This window comes from Callorhinchus milii, unplaced genomic scaffold (genome assembly GCF_018977255.1).
Source record: "Callorhinchus milii isolate IMCB2004 unplaced genomic scaffold, IMCB_Cmil_1.0 Scaffold3, whole genome shotgun sequence".
NCBI lineage: Eukaryota > Metazoa > Chordata > Chondrichthyes > Chimaeriformes > Callorhinchidae > Callorhinchus > Callorhinchus milii.
This window is the reverse complement of record NW_024704744.1, coordinates 50,649,156-50,667,151: the sequence shown is the minus strand read 5'-3', so window position 1 is coordinate 50,667,151 and position 17,996 is coordinate 50,649,156. Positions and strand designations below refer to the sequence as shown.

Here is a 17,996-nt window from a genome sequence, read left to right as displayed (position 1 = left end):
TTATTATTATTATTGTTATTGTTAGCCCAGAGGTTATTATTGTTATTGTTATTGTTAGCGCAGAGGTATTATTATTATTATTGTTATTGTTAGCCCAGAGGGTATTATTGTTATTGTTAGCCCAGAGGGTATTATTATTATTATTGTTATTGTTAGCCCAGAGGGTATTATTATTATTATTGTTATTGTTAGCCCAGAGGGTATTATTATTATTATTATTGTTATTGTTAGCCCAGAGGGTATTATTATTATTATTATTGTTATTGTTAGCCCAGAGGGTATTATTATTATTATTATTGTTATTGTTAGCCCAGAGGGTATTATTATTATTGTTATTGTTAGCCCAGAGGGTATTATTATTATTATTATTATTGTTATTGTTAGCCCAGAGGGTATTATTGTTATTGTTATTATTATTGTTAGCCCAGAGGGTATTATTGTTATTGTTAGCCCAGAGGGTATTATTGTTATTGTTATTATTATTGTTAGCCCAGAGAGTATCATTGTTATCTGTTGTTATTGTTTGTCTAGTGGCTGTAGTTGAGTTGTTAGTTGGTGGAGGAGCTGAGGAAGAATATGGGCCAGAGCTCCTCATCTCATCATTTCACTAGAGACCAGCTTTGGGACTACAAGGTTTGGCGCTTCCTTTATTTTTATTGAAATTGTTTTACCTGTAAATATATCAATATACTCTCAGTAATTACCCAATTACCAGGGACTGGGCACCAGGCATCAATGGGAAGAGACATCAACCCTCGGTTATCAGGAGAGCCATGTTGTCCTGACCAAAGCCTCAGATTTATACCTTCAATCTCTGCAGAGAGGTCTTCCCTCTATCCCATGGGAACCCCTTGCAGGGAGCTCTTCCCTTGTCCTGTTGGGAACCGCTGGAAAGAGGTCATTTGTGATCTCAGTTCCCCAAATCTCAGACAAGTTGACCTTGCATGCTGTTTCTAACTGCTGTTTTTTTGGCAGTGATATTTCTGGGACCAAAAAACACATCAAAACTGTATGAATAATTCATGGAAGTACTTGACTCCTAAACCCTCAGTAGTTTCTTTAAGATACTGACTGCGAAGAAGACAAATGTTGTACACATTTAATAATATTGTTTTTATATTTCTGCAGACGCTCACATTTTTAAAAACAACCGAAGTTACACGGTAAGAATATTTATAATAATGTATTTCACTCTACTCACCAATCCCTTCTATAAATTATGCAGAGATCAATTTGGCCATTGAACAACAGCCATCGCTTTTCCATCATCAATTCACCAATAGTTAGTGTCGATTGTGAATTTTACAAGCTGGCAAAAAATGTATTGGATGCATTATTTTATTTTAATGGATTCTTTAATAAATTGCTTTTTTAAAATCTACTACATAGATAGCAGTCCAACTGAGCAACTGGAAAGTTTAAAAAATCTTGAAGAAATATGAAAGAAACAAAAATGAAAAAAAACACTGAAGGATCTAATCAATAAAACAAGTAAATACGAAAAAGAGAAAACAAGAACATAATTTTACAAAAGAATTGGGCAAAATAAGTGAAATAATGGAAATTGGTACATTTATTAAAACGTAAAGGCATAGTATATTTTAAAAAAAGGTAGCAAAATTCAATTTACTATAAAATAAATTTAAACTTTTAAAAAAAGAACAAAGTAAATGTTAATTTGGTCCAACCCATATGCATTGTAATGTCTGCTACAGAGTGGTAGAAAGTGTTATCACATGTGAACTTAAATAAAAACACCATAGTTGGTGAAGAAACAAATTAACTTTATTAACTTTTGCCAAAAAATCAACAGCAACCATAACGGAGGACAAATTGTAAGGAATCAGATTCCTTTACTTTTCCCAGCATGTACACCATTCCTTTTGTATTGGAGCTTGGATTATCCCATTGGGTGGTGCTCCAGCCCACTGGAGGATCTTACATGTGGATGTCCAGTTGACATCCACTCTTCCATGTTCCCCCCCTATTTGAAACCCTAGCTTTGGGGTTCCAAGATCTCTGTCCAGCACCTGGATTCATGGGCTTCATAATATGCCAATCATACCCCTCACAGCCCAAAAAGCCACTTGTAACTCTTTCCCTGAACCAGAGAATGATCAATACTTATTCAATTTTAACATGGAAATAGCTAGAAAGAGGACATTCCGAATGTACTACTTGTGCACTGTAATTGTGATAGAAGAATTTAGTTCATGATTTCTTCAGAATAAGGTCACTTTTTTTCCTTTTGTTTTGTGAAGCATTGGTGGATTTTCATTTGTTTTGTGAGTGTGACCTACCTGGTGATGTTCTCCCAAAATCCAATGGGATAATCCAGGCTCCTTTCAGCAATTTAGGCCATTAGAGAAGAAGTTCCTGATCTCAGCCATACCATTGTAGGGGAAAGTACATTGCAACATGGGTAAGCATTATCTGGTCACGTTTATTTAAGCTAGAGTGACATTAGTGGAGATCTACAGAATAATTGTCTGAGCTCTTAGTATTAGTGAATGTCTGGTCTCAAAAGAATAAAGAAGGTTCAACTTCACAAAACAAAATCCCTGTGGCACTTCCTACATGCCCAGGCTGTGCTCAGGAACTTATTCTCTGATAGTCCAGCGTGGTCCAATAGGCAGCTCTCCCGTCTCTCCCTCTCTCTTCCCCCCCATCTTTCTCTTCCCCCTCCTCGTTCTCTCCCCCCCTTCTTTCTCCCCCCCCCTCTTTCTGCCCCCACCCCCCTTCTTTCTCTCTCCAACCCCTCTCTCCTGATTTCTCTCCCAAGTGTGGGTCACTATCTACAGCGGTTTGGTTGCTAAGGTCACGGTTGGTAAGAGACATGCTTGCCTTCCTGACAGACTGCGTAAAGACTCTCCACATCCTCTCAACTGCCGTCTCCTGCCACTGCCCTACACTGTCACTGCCACCGCCAGCTGGCCCACGCTGGATGCGGCCAGCAGACCTTTCTCAAATAGGGAATGCGGCCTGCGCAGCCAAACGTAGGACCACCCTGGCCTAAACTATTCAGATTTTAGCTAATTAATGCACCTTGCAGATTTTTTAAATTTTGTTTTTAAACAAAGAATAAAAAAGTATACTCAGTATTATTTAAATATAATCAAATGTCTGTGTTAGCAACTAAATGCCAAATTGTTTTTGACTGTAGTGTAGAACAAAATCTATATTACTGTATTACTTTTACTTTGGTTCAAGAGTTGTAAAATAAATTGTATGTTTCAGCGTGCATGACATGTTCCTTGATTTAGCTGGTACAAATTCTAGCATGAGCTCAATGAATGCAATTTATCTTACACCAGAGGACATCTGCAAGATTCCACAAATAAAGGTAACTATGGAAGAATGAGATGTTCATAATAAGGTTCTATTTTATCATTTAAGCAGTCATTTTAATACATTTTATTGACCTGAGAGTTTATTTAATCGTCTCCTGCTACCTGCATAAGGCAGTCATCTTTGAACCAATAACAACTTGCATTTATATAGCATCCCCTCAAGCAGGGTAGCGTCCCAGAGCGCTTGACAGTGGAGGAGCATGATACCAAGCTGGGGGGAGGGGGAGGTGACCGTAAGCATGGTTGAATAGAAAGGTCTTCAGGCGCGACCTGAAGATGGGGAAGGAAGGGACAAGGCGGAGGGATAGAGGAAGAATGTTCCAGAGTTTCAGGGTGTAGTGGCTCAAAGCACGGCCACCAATAGTGGAATGGAGGGTATGAGGGACATGCAGAAGGCTGGAGCCAGTCGAGCGGAGGCAATGGGTTGTGGGTTAGGGGGTAAACAGGTCGGAGAGGCAGGGAGGTGCCAGGCCATGACTGTCTGCCAGCAGCGGGGAGAGGAGGGTAAGTTGGGTGACCAATGTGGAGGGGCTCGAGGCAGCAGGTGGTGGGCTTCATGATGAATACAACAACAAATCTGATGTTCCTCAAATGTGTTTTGTGTTCTTATCATTCCAATTTTTTCCAGCAATTTTCTCCCCTATTCTCCTACTGAAGACATGTTGATTCCTTTTTTTTCCCCTGAAGTCAGATTTCTTCTAGGCTCAAACAATGTACAGTATAACGTAGAAGAAATGAATGTAATGGTTTTCATCAGGTATCAGTTCACTTTCCTTTGAGGTTCTTTCATCATCTTTACCTTGACCTATGACAAGTCAAGTTATATTTATGCCCATGAGATGGCATTTTTCAAATCTTTAGGCCCATTAGTTTATTTATCACTTAAAGAAACAGGTCTGCAAAATGAATTTTCTTCAGCTTCACTGTTCTGAACTGGGACATTTGTTTGATTTTTTACAACCTTATTTATTCACTCTTTAAACTGTGTAGTTAGTGTGCGTTCAAATAGTTTAACCAAAGATTACGTCTCAATGCAATTGATACTGAGATACTGAGGTCCAGCCATTCAGGATACTGAGATCCAGCCACAATGCACCTTATCTTGTGCATTGATCAAATGTTTCTTAGGCTTCACTTATGTTCTTTTTTGAGCTAATTTTCCATTTCTTCCTTATGTACCAGATAGCTATACCCTTGTTCTATTTGTCTCACCTTTAATCTGACACTGACAATGTTTTCACTATAACTGAAAATTGATCTTATAATTTTCTATATGCATCAGACTGAATCTGTTCATTTCAATAACTTAGTAGCTTCTGTTCCAAAGTATTAGGTAAACCTCATTCCAACCAATGGCTTTCCAAGTGACTTATTATTATTATTATTATTATTATTATTATTATTGTGGAACACCTATTTTCCAAGTGGCCAGTAAAGTGCCTGTTACCATCTTGTCAAGAGGAAATCTTTAAAGTTTTAGATTTAAAGTTCTTAGCTGCCTCTTAGATATCCTTTGGTCAGGTATCCAATGATAATACTGTGTCACTTACCTAAAATAAACCTAATATTTTCTTGATCAGCGCATTGATTTTGTCAGTTGTTTACTGCTTGAGGCAGCCCTTCTTCCCACCTATGAATAGCACTCTCAGTTGCAACATCCATCAGGCTGGGCATTGACACAGCTTTGAGATGTATTTAAGAGACCCTGAGTGTTCCGTTTCTGAAAAAAATGTTAGCCAAAAAAATGAGCCAAACATTCAATGGCTTCACAGGGTCAAAAAAAGCATAGTTTCGGGGAAGGGGTAAATTTATTTGTGATAAATATCGAAAATAATGCAATATTCACTCTATTGTCTTCCATTCAATCAATATTCAGGTGGTGTATGACCAAGGTGAAGGATCAGAATTTGTGAATATCTAGTCCCAGGATTAACCTATTAAAATAATAATAATCCTTGCATTTGATGTAGTGCCTTTCACATCTAAGGGATGTCTCAAAGTCCTTTATAGGCTTTACTGGAAAGTACAACGACTGTTTTTTGTAGGCGAATTATTGGCCAGGACACTGGAACAAACTTCTTTGTCTTTTTGAATAATACAATTAGATCTTTAACATTCACCAGAACAGGCAACAAAAGCTCAATTTAATGTTTCATCCAACGGGCGGCACTTGCAATAATGCAATGCACCCCCAACATGGCATTGCACTGTCAGCTTAGACTGTGTGAGTTCAAAGTCCCGATGTGGGGCCTGAACCCACAACCTCTACTCAGAGGCCAAAGTGCTACCAACTGATCCATGCTGACATTTAATTTCTTTTTCAGCCTCAGCCAGGCATTTCTAGGTGTGACATTCAAACAGAATGACTGATTGCAATGCTGTTTGTTAGAGATTTGAGCTAAATCCTGAAAATGTGTCTCATGATTCCTTAACATAACTCACTGATTCCAGCAATGACAATTAAACGGAATACTCTGCGAGATCAAATAGTGATTTTGAAGCATTGATCGCTTACAGATCCGTGAGGCAGACTAAGTGTGCACAATAATAATCTTGTTATTAAATGTGGGGTAGAAAGGATAGTTGAGGGTCAAACAAGACCCGGAGTGAACATCTTTAAGGGCTTATTGAAATTAGAGACAGGCTCTCTACCCAAGTTTCAACATTTCTATAGTCCCTTACTTAGACCACTGGTGGGCAGCATTGGCTCAGGAATCTCAGCAGTCTGTCTGATGAACTTCTCTCATGGTTGACTATATAGGCAAGCCACGAGGCTCCTAAGTCTGTCCAAGATTTGAGAATAGTGTACCTGAGTACAGTAGCTTACTGAACTCCAGGTATCCAGAATTCAAACCTCGCAAAGACTGGATCTGAAATATTTTTTTAAAAATTCCACAGACCAAATGTTTCCGAGGATCCCGACTGCCCACTCTCCTAGCACATGGCAACTCCACACTGAGCAGCTGCACCATTGCTGCTGGGCCTTCTTGACTTTGATTCAGATTAATTGAATCGCGTGAGCAGAAGATAGTGAATAAGATAGTGAATAGTGAGCAGACGATAATGAATAAGCTATCTTCTAGTTGCGGGATTCAAACAATTAGAATACTTTACCGGTATTTTTGATAAATGCTGGTACTCGCATTGTAAATTAGACTTAGCCAGAAATTCCATCTGAATCTGCCCCCACCCCACCACCCCAATAGTCCGGGTAGCTGGGAGGCAGAGAGAGCGAGAGGAGAAGTGTGGGCACCGTTTTGTGGTTCATTGGCAGGACAGACTCCCTCAGCTGCCACAGGGAGGAACTGAAGAGAGACACTGAGCATCATGCCATATCATTTCCTCATAGCAGGCTCCCTTTTTCTCCTACCTCTGTAACCTCACGACCCTGCCACTCTGTTTACCCAGCGAACACCGGCTTGCTTCATATTCCCGCACCCCATCTGTCCCATTATCGCCATTTTGCCCCCACTCTCTGGAGCTCCATTTCTAGAATCCCTCCGACTCACTCCCTCATCTCTCCTCTTTCAAGGCATTTCTAAATCTTTGACCGGACTTTCGGTCATCTTTTCCCCTCTCCAGCAGCCTTGTCTCCCAGCCCCAACTCAGGAGCTTAGTCAGCAGTGTCGAGAGCTTTGAGACATCCTTTCATTGTGGAAAGGGCCTTGTTTAGATGTTATGTTTCTGGAAGGGAAACACAAAATTTGCTTATGCGGCCTGTGGACGTTTCTCAACAGGCATTCCGATCTGCGACAGTGAAAAGGTTTAACTCCAACGTTACTCTTGAACAAGAATTCAGCACTCTTACTCCTACTTTTTACAATACATATTATTTGAAACAGGTGAATCCATTCAGAGACCGAATCTGTAAGGTCTTTTCCACGAATACAAATGGGACATTTTCATTTGAGGACTTTCTAGAAATGATGTCAGCCTTCAGTGAAAATGCATCACTCACTGTAAAGATAGGATATGCATTTCGAATTTATGGTGAGTTCTTCAGGGTTGAAAATACACATTTATTTTCACCTAAAACTATTAATCATATGTAGTATCCTAGTGAGGGCTTAAACCTGTGCTTGCCAATTTCTAATGCCCAGCTAGGCACAATCCTCCTGTGTGTGTGTGTATTTGTAAGTGTATGGGGGGAGGGGTGGGAGGTTGCTGGCCTGGATCCAAGCTGTCTCGAAGGTGATGTGCTTGGCATCAGGATGTTGGAATTGAGAGTCATCCTTTGGTGGCAGTCTCAGTAGTCCGATTCCTACCTGGTTTAGGAATTGGCTTAGGAGATTTGTTATGGTCTGGAATGCACTGCCTGAAAGTGTGGTGGAAACAGATTAAATAACAACTTTCAAAAGGGAATTAGAGAGGTACTTGAAGAGGAAAAACTTGCAAGGATATGGGGAAAGAGTCGGGGAGTCGGACTAATTGGTTAGCTCTTACAAAGAGCTGGCACAGGCACAATGGCCTGAATGGCCTCCTTCTGTGCTTTAATATTCAATGATTCTATGCAGTACTCCAAGGCACTGCTGATGACATACCCTTGCTCTACAGCAGGAATGGAGGGGTAGAATGGTCACTGGAAGCAGGAATTCTTCCCACTCAGTTTGTGTTAATCTTGCCAGTCTAAGATCTATCAACTAGGGCTGGATAAGCAGTGGGAAGCTTGCCAGACAATAGTCTCAATGGCAAGGTATATGGTTTTAGCTGGTTGAACTCCAGCAGTACTCCAACACACACTCTAAGGTTCTCAAGCTTGGCTCTCACCAACCTGTGTACATAAGAAATCAGGGTAGTTTTCTTTAAAAAAATCATGAGATTAAAAAGTTTATAGACCTTCATCAAATGGAATAAAATCTCTGTACTGTATAGATAGATATAGACACCATTGGGGCTTGAACGTTAACATGAATAACAGTTTCTAAATGTTTGAATTTACAACAACAAGATTGCATTTATAGAGCACCTTTCAAGTCTGCAGCATCTTGAAACACTTTTTTTTCTTGTTTATTTTCTCCAGTAAATTTATTCCTCTTCTCTTCTACTTCATGGCTGCTTGACACCGCCTGTAGACATTGTTTATATCTGAGATTTGGTTAGTGTCAGCAGGTTATTTGAGCACAGAGGCAATTCAGCCAAGCCACTGGTTGTAACCCAATGGTAACCAGGGTACACAAATATAAGATAGCAACTAGGGGATCTAAAAGAGAATTTAGGAGGAACTACTTTACGCAGAGGCTAGTGAGATTGTGCAACTTGCTGGCTTGACTGCATCTACACTACCTGGTTGCATCTACACAATAATAATCCTTGCATTTAATATAATCCTTGCATTTGATATGTATTAGATGTATTCAAGAGGAAGATAGACCATCATACAAGGAGCGAGGGGAATAGAAGGGTATGGAGGGAGTAAGGATTGGGTGAGCACTCGTTTGAGACATTCTCCAGAACTGAAAGGCGCAATATAATATAAATTATTAAACTATTGTGAATCTTTTCTTTTTGTCCAGTAGCTTGAAAATTAATCTTATTTTTACTTTTACAAATAGATATAAATGGAAATAATTATATTGATGAAGATGACTTAAGGCACATCATACTTCGTTTGACTAAAGGAGATGATGGCTGAAGAGAACATACAAATTTTGACTCATTATGTAAGAAAAATGGCATTCTAATTAATCTTTTATAGTTTTAACACAATACGCAAAGTACAAGTAAGACAACATAAGGCAGTGCAGCATTAATTTTAATATGAGCAAAACATTTCACAAAATGTTATTCAAATTCTATTGCAGTTTCCAATCTATAACAAACTGTACTGAAATATAGAACACAGTTACATTTCAGTAATAGATTATAAGACTTAATAATTTGAGTTCAAAATTAAATCTGGCAACTATAGACCCATTAGTCTGACCTCAATAATACAAAAAATTATGAAGTCAACCACAAGAAAGGAAGTGAAAGATTACTTATATAAAATAATCTTGGTAATTGACAGCCAGCATGGGTTCAGAAAGTGTAGGTCTTGTCTGACCAGTCTCATAGATTATTTTGGGGGAGGTGACAGCCAAATTGACTGTGGGAAGCCATATGATCTAATACATCTAGACTTCCAAAAGACATTTGGCAAAGTACAACATGAAAGACTCTTTCACAAACTGTGGTCACTGGGTATCAAGGGCAAGACATGGACATGGATTCAGAATTAGCTGAAGGGAAGGAAGCAGAGGGTCTTTGTTAGAGGAGCTAGGTCAAAATGCCAAGAAATACTAAGCAGAATGTCTCAGACATCTCTACTGGGACTTCTGTTCCTCATATATATTAATGACTTGGAATTGCAGACCCAGTGTAAGATAGTTACATTTGCAGATGACACCAAGTTGGAGGGAACTGTGGAATCAGAGGAGCAAAGGTACTACAAAGAGAGCTTGATAGAGTATCCACATGGGGCAAAATTGGCAAGTAATAATTAGTTTAATACTGATAAATGTAAATCCTATATATAGGATACAAGAATAGGAAACACAAGTACCCCATGAATGGGATTGGACTTACCATGGGGGAAGCTGAAAGATGTTGTTGACTTATTGTTCACTAAGTCAAAACAATGTGAGGCAGCAATAAGCAAGACAAATGGGATGCTGGGCTGCATTGCTAATTCAGTTGATAATAATAATAATAATAATCCTTGCATTTGATATAATAATAATAATAATCCTTGCATTTGATATAGCGCTTTTAACGTCTTTTAATGTCTCAAAGCGCTTCGCAGAATAAACTGTAAAGTGAATTGACTGTATATTTGTGGGCGAAACGCGGCAGCCAGTTGTGCACAGCAGTGTCCGACAAACAGACGTGGATTCAAAATGACCAATTTATTATTGTTTTGTTTTGGAGTTGAGTTTAGATCCCCAGGTGTCATTCTCAGGCTGTACGTGCTCTAGTCAGACCACACCTTGCATTAGTGTTAGAGGAATGAGCTCTGAGCAACGACTAGATGTGTTAGAGCTCTTCAGGATTAAGAGAAGACAACTCAGAGAGGGCCTTATAGAGGTGTACAAATTATAAATGGGATTGAAAAAGTGAGCCCAACAACAACAACAACAATAACAAAATTACATTTGTATAGCACCTTTCACCCTGGGAGGACATCCCAAGGCACTGGACAGACGGAGTTTTGGACCCGAGCTGGTGGTTGAAGAGGAGGGTCCTGAGATGGGTCTTGAAGGTGGCAAGAGAGGGGGATCAATACTTTAGGATGATTAGAATCATAGAATCATACAGCACAGAAGGAGGTCATTCGGCCCACTGTGTCTGCGCCGGCTCTTTGCAAAGCAGACTCCCATGCAGACTCCCAACTCCTAGCACGCATCAACGTGGCTTGAGTATCCTTACTGTCCTCTGACTTGTGACCAGGGATAACAACTTTGACTCAGAGTTTTTGAATCACGAAGCAGATAATACCTTATTTGTTATCTTCTGAAAAATGCCGGTAATGTTGATACTGGCCTTGTGATTACAGTTTACTGGAAATTCCTGGTCGCCGGATGGGATTTCCCTCCCCTCCACCCCCCAGCCCATTAGTTCAGTTAGCTGGGGTTTAAGTATATGTGTAAACTTATATATAAGTTATAGTGTAACCTTATTGGTGAAAATTCAGTCATGATTAAAGAGTAAGGTGATGGCCTATTTCCTGATATTTATTGTTATTTATTGGTAATTTTATTGTCATTTCTTTTGTTTTCCTAACAGATTATGGAAGAGGGAGATTTAAATGATGATTTCATGTTGTCATTTTCAGAGTTTGAAAATGTGATCAGCAAATCACCCGACTTTCAAAAGTAAGGCAAATTAAAGAGAATACAAATTTTAAAAAATAGTGGATACATAGTGGATGCAAATATTTATTGTCTTAACAGAATGTTAATGTAATTAATGTCACATTCCTTTTATGATCCAGCAAGTAGAATGGTTGTTTTATTGATAGCAGATTGAATGAACCAACTTCATTTGGTTCTACATTTGGGTCACATAAAAGTGTGATTGTAGAATGTGAATGTAGAACTGATTTGCAAAAGTAAATACTAAAGGAATTAGGAAGCAAATAGGGGATTAGCATTAGCTCATTTAGCTGGAGAAAAACACCAGCGCAGATTTGATGGATTGAATGGCATGTTCTGTATTGTACTGTAACATTCTATGATTCGATTTGGAAGCTACTTTATTTCCTAGAAATGTATTACAACAACAATGACGTGATAAGATGCTATATTAAATGCAAGGATTTTACTATTATTAGAACAGCAACCTGAATTTATATAGCACCCTTCAGGCATGATAAAGTATTAGTAAGAATGTCAAACAAACTACAATTTCAGTATTGTTTCTATTCACAGTGAGTTGTATTTTGGCCTCACAAGAATGAGCCCCTGATGCAGTATTTTTCACAGACCCAATTCTACCACGAGTTTACATGCTATTTGTGCTGTAACAACTACTCATCTTTGCAGTATGAGCACTGGAATGCTTCCTTCTGCTTATGCAATTAGAACTGCCTATCTATTACGTGCACTGGCTATTAGAGTAATAAGGAGCACAGTGGGAAGGATTATGATACTAATTATGATTTCCATTCCATCCTATTGATGAGATAAGTAGACTAGCTGGATAGGTGCTCTAGAGTAGTAATAATAATAATCCTTGCATTTGATATAACTCCTTATCATGTCTCATGCCAGGAATCAATTTGGAGACTTTTTGGACAGCTAACATTATACATATACCACCACTGGGAAAACCATGACATAACTGCTGGACCAGATGAAAAGCAAATATTACCAAATCAAAACACAAGTCTGTCCATTGAGGTCTGCTGCTGCTAAATTATTTTCTTAGATTTCCACCACAACTTAAATTCAATAACTACTGGAAAAATAAATACACCAAACTAATCTGACTTTTTCAAATAAACAAAGTAATAATAATAAAAATCCTGTGCAGCTCGTTAAATATTGTTAGATGTTTATTAATATTAATTCTGATATTTATGCATTGCTACCTCAAGTGCCATTTCACATCTCATAATATTCACATTTTTTAAAAAAAGTTTGGATTAAACTTACACCAGCTCTGGATTTACATAGCACTTCAGAGTCTGCAGAGTTTGGCAAATTATTGAATTCAGTTTTAACTTTGAAGCAAGTTTTTGTGCTTAAGTCTCATGATTTAGAATTGATTGCTGTTCGGCCACAATCAGTTTCAGCTTTTTGTACTTTTCAAGTCAGATTCTTTGTGAGACAGGGTCTAAGAATAATTGATTCCGGATGTGTGCATCATTTCTATGACTTTTATAATTTCTGTTTTCAACTGCATTATTTTTCTGAAGGTCTTTTACAGTTCGTTTGTAACTGAGTGTGAAGAATTGCTTCAGACAACAAGCAGAAAATGTTGAAGAAATTCAAGTGGTTAACAGTGATGAAAATGCAAGTTTATATTTAGATTTGGTATCTGGTATATTTTATTCAGTATCATTATATTATTATGTTCATTGTGTTACATTCAATTAATTATATTACATACTACGTTATATTCGGTATTTGGCAGCTCTGCTAAATTGGTACTATTCTCGTTTCTGAGTCAGAAGGTTGTGGGTTCAAGCCCCATGTCAAGACTTTGAACACATTTAATCTATGCTGGTACTCCAATGCAGTGCTGGGAGTGTGCTGCATTCTTGGAGCCACCATTCCTTCATTGAGACATTAAAGCCAAGGTCTGCCTAACTATTCAGGTAGACGTTAAAGATAAGACCTCAAAGCATTATTTGAAAAGAGAAGGGAGTTTTTCCTGCTGTCCTACGAGTAATCCTCCAGACAAAATTGGTTTGTCAATTCATGGCTGTTTATGAAACATTGCTGTGCATAAATTGTATTCACCTACAAAATGCACAGTTTGACATAAGATGTCACTTGAAAATTGCACAGGGGTATAATTATAAATTGTTTAAACCATATACAACAACATGTACATTTATATATATTTATCTATAAATATATTTATATAGCGCTCTTTATGCAAGATAGCATCTCGGAACGCTTCATAGTGGCGGAGTCTGATAACGAGCCAGAGGGAGGGGGAGGGGCAAGGTAAAATGTGTTTCCAATTTGCGGGCTCGTAATTTAAAATTATATTTTAAATAGAGTGAAACAGCCAAAGACCAATTTGCAACCAAGCAAATTGATTGTCCTTTATTATTACTGCCTAGTATCTAAAACATTAACTGCTGAAGTGAATGAAAGAACCATCAATTTTATTGTTCCAATTAACAATGCAATGTTACAGTTTGTAGAAAATAAGGTTAAAAACTGTAGATGATTTTGTAGTAGCAGCAGCCATTTGGAGTGAAACAAGGTCTAAAAGCTGTGAGATAAGCTACCAATCATTTTTTGAAGATTGTTGGGCAATACGTCTTCCTCTTTAAAAATAAAAAAAAATAATGTTCACCTGAAGAACTGGCAGACTGGATTTTGGTTTAAAGTTTAATCCGAAGTACAGCACCTTTGACAAATGCAGCACTCTCCCAGTATTGCACTGGAGTGACTAAATTATGAGCTCATGTCCTGACTAGGCCTGAAACCTTCAATCTTCCAACNAAAAAAATCACTTTTTTTTGGTTGGGGCAGGCACAATAAATATTTGTGTTAATTTGTTTTAACTTTACAAACTGTTGTACTTTGTTGATGAATATTATTTTGGCTATATATATCTATATTGCACCATAGTATAATACAGAATTTGACAGTATGAGTGGTGTATTATTTATATTATCAATAAAACATTGTTTTCAGAGTCTTTGTTTGTCTTAGCTTAGTTATCAAGTTATTATACCGTATTTAATAAGGTGAAAGTATTTTCTCCCCCATCCTACAAACCATTCTCTCAATTTTTCATGAAGCAGGAACACGTCATTCATTTCTTGAATCCCTTGGTTATTTAGGAACTCTCAGCATTTTCTTTGCAATAAATCTTCAGAATGTAGAATGAGTCCATAGTTCCCAAGAATAATGATTGGATTCAAGTGCTTTTTTCAGGATCTACCGGGCTTTCAAAATCACTGCAGTCTGCTACACTTGCCAATATGTAGTATGAACTGGCAAAATTTCCAGGATTCTACCTTCAACATGGACAATGCTACTATACTGAGCACATATCAACTTGAAGCTAAATAAAGCTTTTGGCAAACACAATATAAGAATTTGAGTTAATGATAGAGAAGGTGATAGAGTGTTCCACTTGGGAAATCGAAATGTTAAACAATGGTGAGAAGGCAAGAAAGTAGGAGTAGGGGCGGTAGCATATACTGGTCTTTAGCAGAGCAAGCTCAAAGAACCAAATTGTCTTCAGTGTTCACAAACTGATAGGATATCATCACTAATTTTGATTAGGGTTGACACGATATAATGCCATTGTACATGAGTTGTACATCATTGAGTTGGCAACAATTTTACATTGACTACATTCAGCGTATCATCAACGAAGAACACTCTTCAATGGCATACTAGCAAAAGTTGCATTTATATTAGCGCCCTTTACACAGAGAGCTGAGCAATAGTGAAGTTTGATGCCAGGCTGGAAAAACGGGGGGAGGTAACCACAGGCACAGTTGAAGAGGAAAGGTTTCAGTAGCAATATGAAGACAGACAAATAATGATAATACTTACATTTGATGTAGCCCTTTTTCACGTCTTCCAGACGTTTCAAAGCACTTCACAGAATTTGCTGTAAAGTTAATTGATTGTATATTCGTGGGCGAAATGTGGCAGCCAATTGCGCACAACAGTGTCCCACAAACAGTCGTGTACTGAGTGACCAAATTATTATTGAAGGAATTATTACCCCCGGAAGAGCGATCTGCCAATGGCAAGGAATTCCAGAGTTTCAGGATGTAGTGGCTGAAAGTGTGGCGACCAATGGTGGAGTGGAAAGGTCAAGAGATATGCAAAACAAAAGCAGAATTACATTTGTATAGCGCCTTTCATGTCAGGAGGACATCCCAAGGCGCTGGACAGTATACAGCAATACAGATCCGAGCTGGGGTCAGGGAGGGAGAAGGGAGGGGAGGGGAAGGGGTGTGACCGATGGCATGGTTGTTGAGATGGGACTTGAAGGAGGCTAAGGAGGGGGCGAGGTGGCATGATTGGGGGATGGAATTCCAGAGTTTGGGGGCAAAGTGGCTGAAGGCTCTCCCGCCAATGGTGGGGCGTGTGGGTCAGGGGACGTGGAGCAGGGAGCAGGCGGGTTGGTTGAGGGTTAGGAAGTCGCTGAGGTAGAGTGGAGCGAGGCCATGGAGGGTTTTGTAGGTGACGATCAGGATCTTAAACTGGATCCTCTGAAGGATAGGGAGCCAATGGAGTCGGGTGAGAATGGGGAAGATGGGATCACGGACTTTGGTGCAGGAGAGGACATGGGCTACAGAGTTCTGGATTATCTGCAGCCTATGGAGGGAGGAGTTGGGAAGGCCGACAAGCAGGGCGTTTGCAAAGTTGAGCCTGGAGGTGATGAAGGCATGAACAAGAGTTTCAGTGGCCTGAGGGGTGAGGTAGTGGCACAGTCAGGTTATGTTACGGAAGTGAGGGAAGGCAGAGCGGGTCATGGTTCGGATGTGGGGAAGAAAACAGTTGAGGATCGAACAAGACACCAAGGTTCCTGACTGGCTTGGTGAGTTGTAGTAGAGTGTAGTGGAGGTTGATGCTGCCAGAGCCTGAGGTGCTGAGGCGCTGGCGCGAGCCAATCAGGAGGGCCTCAGTCTTGTTCACATTCAACTGTAGGAAATTTGCCCTCATCCAGGACTTGATGTCTGTCAGGACAGCAGTGGTCCTGGAGTTGAGGGTTGAGGCAGAAAGATAGAGTTGGGTGTCATCCGCATACATATGGAAGTTGACCCCATGCCTGCGGATGATGTCACCAAGGGGGAGCGTGCAGATATTAAAGAGGAGAGGACCAAGGACAGAGCCCTGGGGGACGCCAGATGTGACAGTGCGGGGGCTGGAGGAGAAACCGTCAGAAGCAACAAAGTGGAGATGGTGAGAGAGATAGGAATCGAACCAGGCAAGGGCAGGTCCGCGAAGATTGAGTAAAGAGGAGAGGCGGTGTATCAGGATGGAGTGGTTGACAGTGTCGAAGGCTGCAGAGAGGTCGAGGGGGACAAGGAGGCAGAGGGAGTCTTGATCACAGATGTAAGAATGTCATTAGTGACTGTGACCAGGGTTGTTTCCGTGTTATGGGGTTCAAAGAGGGAATGGCGAGAAAGAAAGTAGTGGAGCTAGGACCCGACGACTCGTTCCAGGACCTTGGGGAAGAATGGGAAGTCAGAGATGGGTGGTAGCTGGAGAGGAGGGATCGGACTAGAGAAGGTTTTTTCAGGATGGGGGTGATGATGGCTGTTTTTAGGGGGATGGGAATTGAACCGGTGGACAAGAAGAGGTTGATAACATCAGACAGAAGAGGTGCCAGAAGGTGGAGCTGGAAGTTGAGGAAAGAGGTCCCTTAATACTCCCAGTTACACTCCTGGGTTTGATTCCAAGTTAAGATAATATCAATGGATGCACAACTAAACCAGGCAGAGCTCTACTGTATATATAGAGAGAGAGAGAGAGAGAGAGAGAGAGAGAGAAAATTTGTGTCTCGCCCTCTGAGAATATTAAAAACTTTAAGAACAGATTATTATTCTTGCCAGGATCTCTAGTTTTCAAACAAAAATGTAAGTTGACTTTATAACCAAAACCTAACTGTCCAGTGTCCTAGAAGGTCCTCCTGACATGAAAGGCGCTATACAAATGTAATTTGTCTTTGTTGTCAGACTTGAATTCACCTCCTGACTGTGGTTTCATGAGCCACATTCCATATTCAATGGATATCAGTTCATCCACCTCAAACCACAACATGTTTAACATCAATTTGAGGCTGAAATCACAATGAATCAACACCAACCATGTGGTATAATTTTGTTACAATTCTATTCAGAACTCACGAAGATTTGCATTTATTATTCAAATCTTATTCCTAAATATTTTGAATGTTTTATGAAAAAATTCATGATTCCAAGCAAGTAACTCAGATAACAACAGTCAGGTGATCAGATAAAACAATACCTCACTATTCAGTGTAACATTTCTATCTAATAAGCATTAGAAATGAATATAACCAACAACGTTCTTGAAAACAACACCCAGGCAGTTGATTATGAAATCGGACATGACCTATTGATCTCTGTCCTCAAGTTTGCAAAACACATTGATTTCCTGCTGGTTATATTGCAACTCTAATGTGTGCATGTGTATGACAAATAATGGAGTTTTGAGATTTTCATTACAGTTTTGTGGACGAAAGACCAGATTATCACAATTGAAAAATATATATATATATGTTAATATGTGCGGAGGTACAAAATTAGGATTTGTATTCTGTTTGGTTCTGAGCTGCGTTGCACACAATGAATATAATTAAAGTGAACATATTAATAGGACCACTGAGTACGTTTTCAGCCTGAGGGGCATTTCTAATATTATAACCAAATCCTCCAGTAATTGCATGACAATTGGGGATTCCAGACACCATTAAATCAATTTGTAATCGACCCAG

At 39.4% G+C, this 17,996-nt stretch overlaps 1 protein-coding gene across 1 annotated transcript; it reads left to right on the top strand.

Moving 5' to 3' along the window:
* Nucleotides 1–7,060: 7,060 nt before the first annotated feature.
* On the top strand, nucleotides 7,061–12,798 carry LOC121848531 (calcium and integrin-binding family member 4-like). Its single transcript, XM_042332879.1, is given in 5 exon segments — nucleotides 7,061–7,340; nucleotides 8,903–8,975; nucleotides 8,977–9,010; nucleotides 11,112–11,200; nucleotides 12,745–12,798. Coding segments are annotated over 5 exon segments (498 nt in total). The 3' UTR covers nucleotides 12,767–12,798.
* Nucleotides 12,799–17,996: the final 5,198 nt, after the last annotated feature.